Source organism: Orycteropus afer, unplaced genomic scaffold (genome assembly GCF_000298275.1).
Source record: "Orycteropus afer afer isolate SDZICR_OR568_19922 unplaced genomic scaffold, OryAfe1.0 scaffold00349, whole genome shotgun sequence".
NCBI classification, from domain to species: Eukaryota; Metazoa; Chordata; class Mammalia; order Tubulidentata; family Orycteropodidae; genus Orycteropus; species Orycteropus afer.
In genome coordinates, this window is record NW_006921936.1 from 1,481,808 (window position 1) to 1,499,476 (window position 17,669).

Here is a 17,669-nt window from a genome sequence, read left to right on the forward strand (position 1 = left end):
CATAGCGACCCCTCCTTGGGTTTCCGAGGCAGTATCACTACGGAAGTAGATTGCCCCATCTTCCTTCCGAGGAGTGGCTGGTGGGTTTGAACCACCAGTCTTCTGGTTAGCAGTCAAGTGCTTTAGGCACTATGCTACCAGAGAACCTTCTATATTGCCAGGGAGCTCTGGTGGTATAGTGCCTAAGGCACTTGACTACTAACCAGAAGGCTGGCAGTTCAAACCCAGCAGCCACTCCTTGGAAGGAAGGTTGGGCGATCTACTATCCATAGTAATACCGCTTCAGAAACCCAAGCAGGCATTGCTATGAGTTGGATCCGACTCCATGGCAATGGCTTTTTTGTTGCTATATTGTCAAAATAAATAAATAAATAAAAGCCTGAGAAAACTTAAGTTTTGGAGAGGGCAGGAATAAATGACAGCTTTTATACTTTTGTGGTTGGAATATAAACTGACACAACCATGTTAGGAAATAATTTGGCATTCTAGTAGAGTTGAAAATGTACATACGCTATGACAGATACTTCAGGGGAGCCCTGGTAGTGCAGTGGTTAAACATTTGGCTGCTAACTGGAAGGTCCGTGATTCAACCCACCAGCCACTCCATGGGAGAAAGATATGGCAGTCTGCTTCCACAAAGATCACAGCATTGGAAACTCTATGGCTCAGTTCTTCTCTGTCCTGTAGGGTTGCTGTGAGTCAGACTTGGCAGCAATGGGTTTGATATATTTTTTTATGACAATTATACTCCTAGATACTTATCCTGTAGAAACTCTCATATAAGGATGGTCAGAGTAGTGTTGTTTATAATAGTGAAAAACCAGAAGTACTCCAAGTGTCCAATCACAATGGAATGAATACTCTTCAGTATATTCATACAGTACAGAAATGAAAAAATAATGCACTTTATCGATACACCAAACCAAAAACCAAACTCACTGCTGTGGCATACATTAATCTAACAAACAATACTTAGCAATGAAAACAAAAGAATAGCTGTAGTATTGTTCTATTTATATATATAGTTCAAATACAAGCAAAATTAAACTATAATGCTTTATACATCCAAACCAAAAAACCAAACTCACTGTCATGAAGTTGATTCTAACTCACAGTGACCCCACCATTGGGTTTCCAAGGTGGTAAATCTTTATGGAAGTAGATTTTCCAGTCTTCCTTCCATGGAGTGGCTGGTGAATTTGAACCACCAACCTTCTGGTTAGCTTACATACACAGGTGGTAAAAATTATACAGAAAAGGATGTCAGGGTTATAAACTTCAGAATAGTGCTTACCTCTGAGTAAAGTAAGAGGCTTGTGAATAAAACTTCTGATATTCAGGCAATCTTCTATTTATTATAATGATCAGAGATCACATAGAAAATTTATTTGTAAATCTTGAAATTATACATACATAATATAAACAATATTCCAGATGTGTACAATATTTTACAATGAAATAAGGATTTAAAAGAGCTTCCACAAATCAGTATTTAAAAAAAAAGTAGTTTAAAGCAGAAACTTAATTTTGTAGGGAAGACCTATAATGCATATATTCACTTACTTCTCCACTAGAATTTAAGTAGATCAGTGATTTTTTCACCTATTTTTTCAATGAGAAGTGAAATTTATAGATTACAAGACTCATCTACTCTTGAAGTTCTTCTGCTAAATAAGATTATATCTTCAGGAGCTCTGGTAGCATAGTGCCTAAGGCACTTGACTGCTAACCAGAAGGCTGGCGGTTCAAACCCACCAGCCACTCCTCGGAAGGAAGGTTGGGCAATCCTACTTCCGTAGTGATACTGCCTCGGAAACCCAAGGAGGGGTCGCTATGAGTCGGGGCTGACTCGACGGCATATAACAACAACAACAACAATGATAATATGACAAAAGATAAAAGTTGGCATTGATAAAGTATTCACTTGAAAACTCTTAAATTTTCACCAGACAATGGAGATATTGCAAGAGCTCTGGTGGCATAGTGCCTAAGGCATTTGACTGCTATCCAGTAGGCTGGCAGTTCAAACCCACCAGCCACTCTTCAGAAAGAAGACTGGGTAATCTATTGCCATAGAGATACCACCTCGGAAACCCAAAGAGTGGTCACTATGAGTTAGGACTGCCTCAATGACAGTTTGTTACTTAAATTTTATTTATGAAAAACAGTAATTTGGGGACAGGTTTAGTAATCCATAATATGTTATTAGTCATTGTAAAAGAAACTTATTTTTATTTAATGCTTTTTATAATTCAAGCAATTTTTAATAGATATACAATATGTCAAATGAAGTCATCTAAGTCTATACAGAGCATATCTATATACTTAAGCTTCACAAATACAGAAATCATCATATGCAGAAAATTAGTAGAATAGAGATAATGGAGAATGCATTATGAATGTATAGACATAGGCTTGAACATTTATGTTATATATCTATATTAATTAACCAACAATTTAATTTTAAAATTAAATTAAAAATGTTTAATTAGCTCCTTTAAGCCTCTGTGATTAATGTTTCATTATAATACTATTTAGTTGCTTTCTTTTGAAATAAAACTACTGAAGGAAATAAAATCACTGATTTGGCCCTCAATAAATATGTATCAGTGACTAGAATAAGAGATGTATCTTTACCAATAAAATAAAGAACCTTAGTTCTAAAACTATAACAAAACAAAAATAGGAGGCAACAATGTTTATATAACCCCTATGGCCATATTATTTAGAGGGACAACCTACTCACATCACCTACTCTTCATTATTCTATTGGGTGGGCCCTAGATTGGATGGCCTATGACATTAACACTCCCCGAGGGAGTCTAGGTTAGGTAGAAGAATATTTTCTAAGGATAATTAAATTGACCATGTAGAACAGGAGAGAATCACGTCAATGGAACCTCCTTCATGGTTATTAATAAGCAATTGCTAAAAATTATTTTAAATAACTGACAATCAGTTAGGTCTATCTACCGCTTCTCTATTGGAAATTTATTTTCGGAATAAAAGACACATTAAAATCCTTATCCTTGTTGTTGTTTTTGGTGCCATTGGGTCAGTTCAGACTCAGCAATCCCGTGTACAACAGAGACAACACTACCTGTCTTGCACCATCCTTAAAATCATTGCTATATTTGAGCTCATTATTATAGCCACGGTGTCAGTCCATCTTGTTAAGGGTCCTCCTCTTTTTCACTGACCCTCTGCTTTACCAAGCAGATGTCCTTCTCCAGGGACTTGACCCTCCTAATAACATGTCCAAAATATATGAGACTAAGTCTCACCATTCTCTCTTCTAAGCAGCATTCTAGCCGTATTACTTCCAAGACAGATTTGTTTGTTCTTCTGGTAGTCACATGGTATACTCAGTATTCTTCACCAACATCATATTTCAAAGGCATCAATTTTCCATCAACCTACGGAAGGCTGCTCTTTGACAAAGGGCCAAAATCCATTAACTGAGGTAAAGACATTTGCTGCTGGCAAAACTAGTTATCCATTTGCAGAAAATGAAACAAGATCCATGCTTCAGCCTATATACCAAAATTAATGGTGGTAACTGCCAAAGGGGCAGGGAGGCCACATCTTCTGACCTCCTCTAACTGCACAAAAGGAAGACAGAATCACCATCAATAGCCCAAGGCCTATTCCTGCGAGACCAGACATGCTGCCTCCCTCCAGCGCTTTCATCAACCCTGACACCAACTGTTCCTCCCCAGCACCCACCACCTTTCTGCTGGATTCAATAATTTGCTGCAGTGGTCACACAACTCACAGATTATGGGGTTTAATAGGGAAGCACCAGGCTACAATTCAAGTTCAGGAATAATGCTCAGTCTCTCTCAGCCTGCCATCTCTCAGCCAACAGTCTCTCACAGTCTCTCTCCAGGCAGTGCATGTCTCTCTCAGCAATATGTGTCTCTTATGTCTCTTTTCCAGCAGCACATGTCTCTCGGTGTCTCTTTCTCCACAGCGCGTGTTTCTCAGGAGCGCAGTCAGAGAGACTTCTGCCTCTAGGAGGCCTCCTTTTGAGCCTGGCAGAGTGGCCAAACTACCCAATAATAACATCAGAATTCTAAGCACCTGAGAGACAGCGAACTTCCCAGAACATTGCTCTGTGCCACTCTCAACAGAAATACCCCAGGTAGATCAGGAGCTCCTCAGTTGCTCACAGCAAATTCCACCACAGAGTTTACAAAGACTTAGGGCTAGAAAAGCCATACCGGGTAATTTACCACACTGCAGTAACTCTATAGAAGTAGATTGCCCAATCTTCCTTCTGAGGATTGGCTGGTGGATTTGAACCACCAGCCTTCTGGTTAGCAGTCAAATGTCTTAGGCACTATGCCACCAGAACTCCCAATTCAAGATGGATCAAAGATGTAAATGTAAAACCTAAAACTACAAAGATCATTTAAAAAAAAGAGCCAAACTTCTTGTTATGTGCCGTCAAGTTGGACCCGACTCATGGAGATCCCTCCTTGGTTTTCCTAGGCTGTATCACTATGGAAGTAGATTGCCCGATCTTCTTTCCGAGGAGTGGGGGCCCTAACTGATGTCATAAATAGACTAATAAACATAACCAAAAATGCACAAACAGCAGAAGATAAACTAGACAACTGAGACCTTCTAAAACGTAAATACTTATGCTCATCAAAAAGACTTTTCCAAAGAATGAAAAGAGAATCTGAAGATTGGGAAAAAATATTTGGCAACAACATATCGAACAACGGACTTAACTCTAAAATTTACAGAAAACTTGAATACCTCATGGATAAAAAGATAAACAGTCCAATTAGAAAATGGACAGAGGACATGAATAGACACTTCACCAAAGAGGACATTTGGGTTACATGAGGAAATGCTCATGATCATTTACCATCAGAGATATAGGTCAAAATAGCAATGAGATATCATCTCACCCCAGTAATAATAGCAAAGTGCAATATGACAAAAAAAAAAAAAAAACACAAATACTGATGAGGGTCTGGAGAGATTAGACTCTTGTACACTGCTGATGGGACTGTAAAATGGTACCACTGTGGTAAACTATATGGCAGTGCCTTAAAAAGTTGAAAATAGAAATACCATTTGATCTAGCAATCCCAATACTAGGTATATATCCTAAAGAAATGAGAGTTGGTACATGAATATATAAATGTACACCCAGGTTCATTGCAGCATATTCACAATAGCAAAAAGATGGAATCAATCTAAGTGCTCCTCAACAGATGAATGTATAAACTATGGTACATACACACCATATGATACTATGCAACATTAAAGAATAGCAAAGAATCCTCAAAATATCACATAATGTGGATGAACCTGGAGGACATTATGCTGAATAAAACAAGTCAACTGCAAAGGGACAAACATTGTATGGGTCCACTGTTATAAAAAATTAAGAAAATGTTTCACATAGAAAGAAAGATTCTTTGATGATTACCAGGAATGGGAGGGAAGGAAAAGGAAAAACACTAACTAGATAAGACACACATATTAATTTGGGTGAAGGTAAAGGCCATATACAAAAAGGAGGTGACCGGCACAATATTAGTAAACAAAAGGAAGACATGAAGGGGTGCACAATAATTGCAGACAATAAAGGTAATACTATTACATACACAAATCTGCATTATCAGTAATAAACATGAATCTACAAGTGGATACATAGCTAGACAGACAAGATGAACAGATATGGGTAGCTGGACAGGGGACTATACCCATGACCATATATAGGCTTGGCAGACAATATTACTATATATGTATTTTTATGTGCTTTAAAAATATCCATATATATAATAGAACGAATAGGAGGCAGAGTTATGAAACTTCTTATCCATAACCAAAATCCTTGAGAAATGAGAATTGGGCTTGGATGCTCAGAACTATAGTCAAGGAGGATGTTAAAGTCAATTGGCATAACATAATCCACAATGACAGTGTTCTACATCCCACTTTGGTGAGTAGCTACTGGGGTCTTAACAGTGGCCATCTGAGATGCAACTATTATTCTCTCTCTGTCCAGAGCAAAGAAGAGTGAAGAAAATCAAAGATGCATGGAAGCAATTAGCCCAAAGACCAATGGGTCATGTGAACTTCAAACTCCACGACACTGAGACCAGAACTAGATGGTACTCGGCTACCCGTGCCAGCCACTCTGAAAAGGATGACAACAGAAGTTCCTATACAAAGTGTGAGAAAATATGGAACAAAACTCAAAATCATAAAAAAGATCAGTCTTACCAGTCTTGATGGAGACTGGTGGAACTCTATGGTCCTTAGTCACTCTTCAAGCCTGGAACTGAACTCACCTTGTAGCTCAACTTTTAGCCAAATAGACAGGCATATGGGGTGAAAAATAACTCCAGGGAGGCATGAACTCCTTAGTATAATGAACCATATATGTTCAGAAGGGCAACATTTCCCAAGGGATAAAGCTCAGAAGGCAGGAATGGGTAAGAAAGAAGACAAATGGAAATGGTAAACACCAGGAAGAAGTGGGAAGAGTGCTGTTACATTGTGGCAATTGCATTAAATATCACAAAACAAAACGTGGAGGAATAGTTAAACAGAAAACCATTTTGTGTAGATTTTCACCACTCAAATCACAATAAATAGTTAAAAAGAGGGGGTGGGGCATCAGTTCTTGTTGGTCTTCCTTATTCATTGTCCAGCTTTCACATGCATAGGAGGTAATGGAAAAGCATGGCTTGGGTCAGGCTGACCTTGGTCCTCAAAGTGACATCTTTGCTTTTTAATACTTTAAAGAGGTCTTTTGCAGCAGATTTCCCCAAATCACTTGATTTCTTGACTGCTGCTTCCATGGGAATTGATTGTGGATCTAAGTAAAATGAAATCCTTGACAACTTCAATTTTTTTCTCACTTTATCATGATGTTGCTTATTGGTCCAGTTGTGAGGATTTTGGTTTACTTTAATCTTCATACAATGAGTAATTTACATACTTAAGAAAATAACTTTTACAGGATTAGAATTTTGTTTAGGAGGAATTCCTGGATTCACAACCAGAATATGTTTCTATTTTTGTGGTTAATCCTGGACACTTCCCCTCCTGCCAGTGACCCCTGAAACTTTGGATTTGGCCTGCATTTAGGGACATGTACAGATAACTTCAATTTCAATATAGATAAGTCCAAGCCTGTGGCATTGAGATAGCTTTAAGGACATGCATAATGGAATTCAATTTCATTTATTTTAAACAATAAAAAAATAGCTACAGTTTAAAAATTTATTACATATGGTATTATATGTATTCAGTTATTTTATGTTTTTAGTATATGCATTTTAAGAGAAGAAAACTAGCACAGAGAAAGTTAAGTAACTTGCCCAAGATTATAAAACTAGTGAGAAACCCACCTTACTTTGTGCACATTGATTGTGAGGCAGATTCAAACATGGAAAAGGTATAGTCCCTACTCTCATGGACTCAATTAATTTACTCTATAATATATTGCCAATATCTCACAATCCCAGGATCTACTCTAATGAAAAATAAATGATTTGCCATATTCATAAAATACAATATTGTCTACCACATCTCAAATCGATCTTAGTCCATGGCTACTGAGGAAGTTAAAAAAAAAAAAAGACACTTTATTATTATTATTGTTATTATATTTAGGAAGGGTAATTTTACTGTGAAGGTATGACTTAGAAATGAGTAAATACAAGTACAGAGACAGGATCAGTATTACTGATTTTTCCTTTTGCCTCAGGCTCTAATATGGCAGCACTGCCATTGATTTTTGTTTTAAAACTTTGATATTTTATACATCATGAATTTTTACACTAATGTAGATTTTAAAATATTTCATTAAAATATTATTTTTTCCTTACTGAAATTTTTTGTCACACTTAAATTGTGTGCCTAAAGCAGGTACTTGTCTCACTGTAGCTCCTGCTCTCGTAATGACAAACATACAGACACATTACATGTTAATGCATAGTATGTGACCAACAAACTAGGATTATCCTGAGGTATTTGACTCTCAGAAAAAAATCAGAGAACCACTCTTTATGTGGTACTTGCTAGTACAATATAAATATATTAGTGAGGACATATAGTTCAACTAGACAATATAAATGACAAAACACATTTCCTTCCAGGTAAAAACATACATTGAATACAAACCACTTATTATTATTGGCTAATAAACACAATGCATTCACTTTGTAAAAGGATGTTTCTGTCATTCCAGAAGGAATGACATAATTCTATCCCTTTGATAATATAGAAAATCTTGTCAAGAAAAATCCATATATATTAAAAGATAGAATATAGTGACTCCTCATAACTGGACAAATAAACAACATCATGATAAATGGAGAAAAGGTTGAAGTTGTCAGGTATTTTATTTTAGTTGGATCCACAATCAACACTCATAGAAGCAGCAGTCAAGAAATCAGACATCATATTGCACTGAGCAGTTCTGCTGCAAAAGATTTCTTTGAAGTGTTAAGAAGCAAAAAGGTGCAAAAAAAACCAAGGCCATTTGGAAGTAATCAGTCCTAGGACATGATGGACCTCGAGACCAGAAGAACTAGATGGTGCCCAGCTACCAATGCCAACCACTTGGGAAAGGATCAAAACTGGAGATCCTGGATAGAGTGGGAGGAAAAACATGAAACAAAATACAAAAACCAAATAATGACCAGAATTACTGGTCGGATGGAGTCTGGTGTGACCCCCAATACTATATCCTGGGGATGCACTTCGGGGCCTGGAATATACTCACTCCCAGAGGCTGGGTTTCAGCCCAACAGTAAACAAGATGTACACTCAAACCACTCAACTCAGGGCGATGCACCCACATACTCTATGGATATGAATCCTTTGTTGCAATCAATCACAGGGCCCCAAAGGGGCACCATTCCCATAGAGGGAATGCAGGACACACAGGAGTGCATAACTATGAGGGCCATGGGTGTGGGGTTGGTTACCGGTCAGGGAGGGGAGGAGAGTGGGTTAGGGTTGGGGATGGTGATTGGGAGTGGAACCAAGTGTACACGAAATGTACACAAACTCTGCTCTGTAAACTTGCACCTAAAGCACAACAAAAAAAAAAAGAAGAAGAAAAGAAGCAAAGAGGTCACTTTGGAGACTAAGGTGTGCCTAACCCATGCCATGGTATTTTCATTTGCTTCTTATGCATGTGAAAGCTGGACAGTGAATAAAGAAAACCAAGGAAGAGTTGATGCCTTTGAATTGTGGTGTTGGCGAAGAATACTGAAAGTAACATGGACTGCCAGAAGAGTGAACAAATCTGTCCTGGATTTAGTTCCACGTTTTTCCTCCCACTCTATCTAGGATCTCCAGTTTTGATCCTTTCCTGAGTGGTTGGCATTGGTAGCTGGGCACCATCTAGTTCTTCTGGTTTCCAGGTTCGTCATGTCCTAGGACTGATTACTTCCAAATGGCCTTGGTTTTTTGTTCTTTTTTTTTCACCTCTTTGCTTCTTAACACTTTAAAGAGGTCTTTTGCAGCAGATCTGCTCAGTGCAATATGACATTCGATTTCCTTACTGCTGCTTCCATCAGTGTTATTGTGGATCCAACTAAAATGAAATACCTGACAACATCAATCTTTTCTCCATTTATCATGATGTTGCTTATTTGTCCAGTTATGAGCCACTATATTCTGTACTGAAAGTAACATGGACTGCCAGAAGAATGAAAAAGAATGAGAAAGTGCAGCTGGAATGCTCCTTGGAAGCAAGAATGGCCAGACTTTGTCTCACCTACTTTGGTCATGTTGTCAGAAGGAGCTATTCCCTGGAGAAGGACATTGTGCTTGGTAAAGTAGAAGAACAGCAAAAAAGAGGAAGACCCTCAATGGGATAGATTGAGTGGCTGCAATGATGAGCTCAAGCACAGCAAGCATTGTGAGGATGACACAGGACTGGGCAGTGTTTCATTCCGTTGTGCACAGGGTCACTGTGAGTCAGCGCCAATTAGATGGCACTTAACAACAATATAGTAACTCACTTTCAGTATTTGTCTTTTCTTTTTGTGAAAGTTATTTATATTTAGGTACTATCCCCCACTCCTCAAGTAAAACCCTTTTGAAAATGAATTTAAATGTTAGAAACAACAAGTATCTTTCGTTCTAGGAACTTTTTCTTTTTTGACATACTCTGCCATAAAATACAGTGAACTGTGTAAAGGAATGATTAGTGTTGCAGTTACCCTTTGACCCTGACATGTAGTTTTGGATCTATTCCCAACATTTCTGTTTTTAAACTTTTGTACCAACAATACTCTTCTTTATTCATGAAGTCATTTTTTATAAATGATTGATTACATATATATTTAAATATATCTAGAAAGAAGAGGGATGTTGCTTATCACACACAAATGGCTCTTAGAGAGTTACTGGTTTTGTGCCAGGGCTGTCAGCTTTTCAACAGATTGGATTGGTTAATGAAGAAGCAATAAATAGCCTATCAGCAAGCATTTATACAGATATTAATGAAATTAAATTTCTATTTCTGTAACATATGCCAAAATACAATTGTATTTGTGAGGTGATGCAATAACTTCTTTTAATAAACATGCATAGACCATTTGTGCTTTATAATCTAAATTATATTCTCAGTGTTTCTAGCATCAGATACACAGAATCAGCCATTTATCAACATTACCAAAAATATTTCTATCCTTTAAGAGTTTTTCTCACCATACACATCTTCCACAAGCTTTCTGTAAGACATGAACTCACCTCTATCCATGAAACCAAGAATATTTCATTACATTATCAAGATAAGCCATTAAGGAAAAAGAATATAATGATGGGAAAGTTGCCATATGTATTAAAAATGTAAACAATTAACTCCTTTTTGTGTGTGTATGCCTTAAATGATAATTGAATCTTAATCTACCTCAGTATAGGCTATTGAGGTAGATTAAAATTTTAAAAAGCTGATTTGTTTAAGCATATGGATTTAATGAAAACTTTTATTCTGCTATTCATGGAAAAAAGAATACTATTTCCACTAATTAAAAAAAGGGCTTCATTTCTTTAGTGAACTTAAAGCTGAACTGCTTTCCCATAAGATTATTTACATGATGAACATTTTATTAAATAGTCTTATCTTAAGGAGTATTTTTTAAAAAATTTGCTACCTTTAATTGTCAACTTTTATCCAAATCTAATTCTGACTTTCAGAGCAGAAGTTTCTATTATAAAAATTAACTTACCAAGTTTAGATGTGTTTTCCTCTGCAATGCACATGAGCTGCATGCAATAAATATCTACATTCTCAGACCACCTGACAGAATATTAATACACTTTGACAATAATTCATTTATTTCAGAAAACAAACTAATATTTGTTGAGCCCTATCAATTTTGTACATTTTGTATCTTTTGGAAGGGGCAAACCTTGCCTAATTTTAATATGGTGTTAAAAGATTAGAAAACGTATTCCAAACAATGGGATTTCTTAACTGAGATCTGAAGTAGGAACAGTTGTTAGCCTGGTGAAGTGAACAATCCATACATAGACAAGCAGAGTGTAAAGGCCAATAGGCAAAACGGAGTGTGGTTCTTTGGATAATTACAATATATCTGGGTGACTGGATCAGAAATCTAACAGATATATCTGAAGATATAAACCAAAGCCTGTATGGGATGTAAGAAAGCTTTGAACATTATCCAACGGCAATAGAGAACTATTGACGTGGTTAAAAATTATGAAATAGACTTGGCTTTAGGAAGATCATTTGCAGTATGCAAACATATAGCTGGAAGCAAGACAAAAGCAAAAAGGCCAATGAAAAGGCTGTTATAGTAATCCAGAAAAGAGATGATTGCAGCTTGAACTAAAATAGTGGTAGTGGGGATGCAGGTGACTTGACAGATTCAAAATAACTTAGGAGGTAAACGATGGAGTTAGAGGATGAAGAAGAATGAAGGTTTATGATGACATCCTGGTTTCTGAGTTGTACATTAATGATGGTGTTACAATTTCAGGAAACCTGGAAAAAAGGTTGGATGATAAATATGAGTTCAACTTTTGGACATAATTGGTTTGAAATGTCTGTGGAAACCAGGCTATGAATGCAGAAGGAGATAGGAAAGAGGATAGAATTTGAGTGAATAGAACCATCCAAGGAGAATATAACCTAAAAATATGATAAGGCCGGGAGAGAATCCCAGAAAGAGCCTGGGGAGTGAATAGGGGCTGAGGAGGAAAGGAAGACCTTGAAAGAAATTGCAGATTAGACTAGAGGGCAGAGAAGAAACAACACAGTGTAATGTCAAAAGGACAAATATTGAATGAGACCACTGTTGTAAAAAGCCAAGAAAAGGATTTCACAAAAAATTCTTTGACAATTACCAGGGGTAGGTGGAAAAGGGAGGGTAACCACTAACTAGAGAATAAACACATACTAACTTCGGTGAGGGAAAAAATAAAATATGTAATTTAAAAAAATCCAAAGGAAACAAGCTTTAAAAGGAGCAAGGAGTGGACATCAGTGTACAATACTGTGGAAGAGTCAAGTAAGATAAGAATACTTAAAAGTTAAGAATTCTTAAGTATTCAAAGTATTCTTAACTTAAGTATTCAAAGATTTAGCAGTTTTGGAGATGCCAGCGTGAAAGATTTCAGTGAAATGGTGTGTGGAGGAAGCCATATTCCAGTGAGATGGCAAAAATGGGAGGTAAGTCAAACAGATAATGAGTTTTGTTGGTATTTTAAGAAGCTTATCTGACTAAGGATGGATAGAGAGAGAAGACTGTTTTGTTTTTTAAAGTAAGACTTAAGTATGTAAAAAAAAAAAAAAAAAAAAGGAAAGGAGCTAATTTTGAAAGGGACTGAAAACACAGGAGAAAAGGGAAGGGTGAGGGAGAGAGACCCTACAGTATTTGGAAGTGTTAAGATCCAGAGAAAAATTGAGAATATTGGGCTTATGAAGAAGGGTACTTCTTTAATTTTAATAGATGAAAAAGATATCTTTGGATGCATATCACCACACACATGCCTACTCCTGCATGTTCAAAATGAGCCTGTAGTGAGGGAGGGGCAATGACAATGAAAAGGAATCCTTCAAGTTTATCCACCCGATTTTAGCAGTGTGTTTGTCCTATTTCTTACTGAGCCCATGCCAATCTATCAATCTATGTCTTAGGGGTAAAATGGTTAAGATGAATTGGAACCTTACAGTGAAATCTCTCCTTTGCTTAGTAATTGTTGTTTAAAACCTAGGCTGGGTTCTGAAGTAAAACCACTTAGGATTTATGGGGTGTTATTACAGAATTGAGGAAAACTTTCCAAAATGAGTACTTTAAAAAGTGCCTAACAATAAAGTGACGGTTGTAAGTATTTCTCACTATTTTAAAACACAGAAAGACAAAGATTATTGTTATCTTTAACTAATTGTATACTTGTTACAACAGGATTCTCTAAATATTAAGGGGCTAGGTCTGTTTTAGCAGTGGGCTCAGTTAATTATCAGGGTCCCTGAGTCCTCAGTATTTTTTATCACGGGGCTCATGAGTCAAACATCTGGCCTGATGCAGCCAAGAAAGCCAGGGCTCTGCTGGAGAAGAGACTTAGTGCTATTTAGTACCTGAATGTGGCAATGCCAATTTTTTTCCTTTATTTAGTTTCTATATACCATTACATGTTAATCAAAATGATGTCTGGACATAGATTCAATGGTCAGCCCTCACATGTGAATAATTATTCCTTTAATTATAGCAGACAAGGAATGGTTGACTTGAATTCGAGATGCAAAGGCTGTGGCTATGTTAGAAACATAAAATGGCATGAGAGTAACAGGAATTTAACTTTACCAAGAACACAAGAGTTTAGAGAAACAATACCTCCTGATTTTTAGCTTTCTTGAGAACTGGATCCAATGTCTCTTTTGATTGGAAACTAAATTCATTTTGCTAATTGCAACAGCAACTTTGTAGGGAAAAACACATAGATTTACATAGATTTTTCATCCTCAACATATTTAAAATAACAAATACTAACTTGTGTGTATACATGTGAACATGTTTATGCACATACACCAAGCATTCAAAACAGGTCTTATAACTTCATTTGATTTCCAAATAACTTGTAAATATAATAATATGTCCTAAGTAAAGAAATCTATTGTGAAAAAATGTTTTACATTAATGAAATTATGTTTTAAATACCAGATTATAAGCTGTAGAATTTATGTGAGAAAAATTAACATGATTCCATTTTCAAGAGGTATTTCTTTCTGGTGTATTTTCAATCAAGCCTACAAATCTAACAAGTCCCTAAAACATGGTGATGACACCAAACAAGAAGCAGTCCGAAAGACCATGAAGGAAGGCTCTAAAATAGTAGATATTCCATGTAACTCTGAAAAAACATGAGATTGAGATAGCAGTATTTGCAGATTTTTTTTTTCTAAGCACAGCATATGTACAATAATTTCTACATGTAGAATATTAAGGTGGAGTTCTTCTTTTTTGCTATCTTATTTAATTTTATATCTGTTACCTTGTATTGTTACCTGGAAGGAGCCCTGGTGGGACAGAGGCTAAGAGCTTTGCTGCTAACCAAAAGGTTGTGTGTTCATACCCACTAGCCACTCCTAGGACAAGTATGTGACAGTCTGCTTCCATAAATATTACAGCTTGGAAACCCTATGGGGCAAGTCTACTCTGTCTGACAGGATCGCTATGAGTCAGAATTGACTCAATGGCAATAGGCTATCTTACCTGATATAATTTCTTATTTTTCCATAGTCATCTTCACTGATATGCTTTCTCTCCACCTTTGAAATGGCTTCTTTGGCATGGAGATAGTGGAAAGGTAGTGAATAGACATTCTTTTTATATTATAAATATAAACACAAATAACCCACTGATTTTTCTAATCAAGACATTGAAACAAAAAACCTATAAAATGGTGATTGCATTTAAAAAAAAAGTAATTTCTTTTTAAAATAGGTGAATTTGAAATTAAATCAAGAAAAATTTTTATTTGCAAGTAATTAACAGTATTTTTCTTACAGATGGTTTATCTTCCATAAATTAGCCTGCTAGTTCTTGTTGTTTCTTGTGATAAAATTGTTAGCCTTCTTAAACTGTTGGCCAAACCTTGATCTATTTAAATAACATAGTACCATATTTCTTCCCTAGGTAAGGAAGAAGAATTTATCCACAAGGTTACCACTGAATATGAAAAAATGGAAAGAAGTAGAGAATATACATACCAATGGCTTCACACACAGGTTGGGGTTCATGAAACAACTAGTTCCAGAAATATGAAATGGTGAGGTCATTTCCTTTAAATTAGATTTTTGTATTGTAAACATACCTTGAAAAGTGAAACCTAGGTTAATTGTGCTAAAACAAACATGACTTTATAGCCCATGGCCCATGAACTAGGTTGCCAGGTTATAAAAAGGCCTCCTCTATAGAATAGATTTAATCGCTCTTTATATTTTTCACCCTGAAATAATCAGAGAGAAGCCTATTTCTGTAATGCATGAAACCAAAAGATGAACCACACAAATGATTTCTGTTCTAAAAAGTAAAGTGAATGGTATCCATTAACTATTTTCAAATAGCATATGTATAAGTAATAGGCTGTATTTTGTTTTAGTTTTTATTTACATGTATAAATTGGCATTTAAAATTATAATTCAACCTTGTAGCTGTCACTTTAGCAGTCATGTAACTCATTTTCAGTGGTGTCTCAAAGCTTCTGTTTTCTCTCCTTTATAGTGAGATGATAACATCTCATCTACCTCTTAGGGTTGAGATAACTCACGGCATTGTAGATACCACATAGCAACAAACTGGATGCTTTATGGGAGCTCTGATAGGATAGTGCCTAAGGCACTTGACTGCTAACCAGAGGCTGGCAGTTCAAACCCACTAGCCACTTCTCGGAAGGAAGGTTGGGCAATCTACTATCCCTAGTGATACTGCCTCGGAAACCCAAGGAGGGGTCGTTATGAGTTGGGTCTGACTTGAGGGCAAATAACAACAACAACAACAATAGATGCTTTATACCTAATAGATGCTCATTTAATTTTATTTTTACATTGATGTACTATAAAACATATATGTGCATAACCACTAAATCAAAATTTTAAGTAAATAAATGTCCAGAGATATTTCTGACATAAATTTTCAAGACTTTCATTTTAACTATATGAATGCACAAAACAGTATGAAACTGTGCTATTTTAGGCATCTATTAACTATGTAAACCAATATTAAATCTGAATTTAGATAACACTTGGAAACACTTTGGAAATGTTTCTAGGCATTGTGGGTAATAACTACTTTACCTAAGTAAGAAACAAACAAAAACCTGTAATTATTATGCTCAAAACTTAAACAATATATCAAACTATGTAACAAATGAAACCTCATTTCATAATACATATGAATAGATACCATTAATTTTATCCATGTAGTCCCTTTAAAAATGTGGTAATCATATGAAAGCAGGAATGAAAATGAAATTGACACAATATTTTATAATTTGAATCGGTATGTCATATTTTATTGTGAGCAAGGAAAGTAGGAGAAAAGTCATCAGTGTTTGAGAATTTCTTTTATGAAATATTCTACTTTATGCAAGCATACTTTCTTACATATTTGATACTAATCCATTTAGCTTAACCCATAGGATAGCATCCTTAGAACTATGAACAATATAATAGAATTATAGCTTACCATCTGTATTAACCAGATACAGAAGGTCTAATTCAGAGATATAAAAGCATTATTATAGATAATGTGAAAAATAAAAGATTTTTCTGGATGAATTTTAGATATACTTAAGCATTTAAAAATCCTTAATCTTAAATAAGTTGTATTTTGACATATGATGCAACAAGCAATTGTTTATGGCTTTTCTCTTTGAAAATATAATTTATCAAGTAATAAAAAAAAACAGCCAACCAACCCAGTGCCATTGAGTCAATTCCAATTCATGGCAACTCTATAGGACAGAGTAAAACTGCCCCAAAGGGTTTCCAAGGCTGTAAATGATTATGCAAGCAGACTGCCTCATCTTTCTCTTGCATAGTAGATGGATAGGTAGTAATATTTTAAGGCGAATTATTTACAAAAATAAAAAGTTCTTGCAAAGCCAAATGTTAACATTATGGTTTTGTATAGAAGTTAACTGTGGACATTAGTATACATTCAATACACTGAGCTATTTTTAAAGTAAGAAGTTTTACCTTTCTCAAAAGACAAATAAGGGATGTAAGTAAATGTAAACAAATATTTAATTTTTCTAAAGTGCTTGGTAAAGTAGAGGGTCAGTGCAAAAAGGAATGATCCTCAAAAAGATGGATTGACAAGCGGCTGCAAGGGTGGGCTCAAGCATGGCAGCAATTGGGAGCGTGGCCAGGACCAGGCAGTGCTTTGTCCTGCTGCACACAGGGTTGCGACTAGTTAGAGCCAACTCAACTTCAACATAACATCAAAAACAATTTAAAGCTGTCATTCATATTTTCGCCTTTTATGTGTGTTTATGTTTGGTGAAGAACCCAAACCAGAAAAACCAAGCTCACTGCCGTCAAGTCAGACCCGACTCATAGTGACCCCTCCTTGGGTTGCCGAGGCGGTATGACTATGGAAGTAGATTGCTCAACCTTCCTTCCGAGGAGTGGCTGGTGGGTTTGAACC

The 17,669-nt window shown here is 36.1% G+C and overlaps 1 protein-coding gene across 1 annotated transcript in view; it reads left to right on the plus strand.

Moving 5' to 3' along the window:
- LRRIQ1 (leucine rich repeats and IQ motif containing 1) overlaps positions 1–17,669 on the plus strand; it is a 329,025-nt gene that overhangs the window by 286,703 nt on the left and 24,653 nt on the right. The window contains 1 exon segment of the mRNA XM_007952584.2: positions 15,156–15,288. Coding sequence (XP_007950775.2) covers positions 15,156–15,288 — 133 coding nt within the window.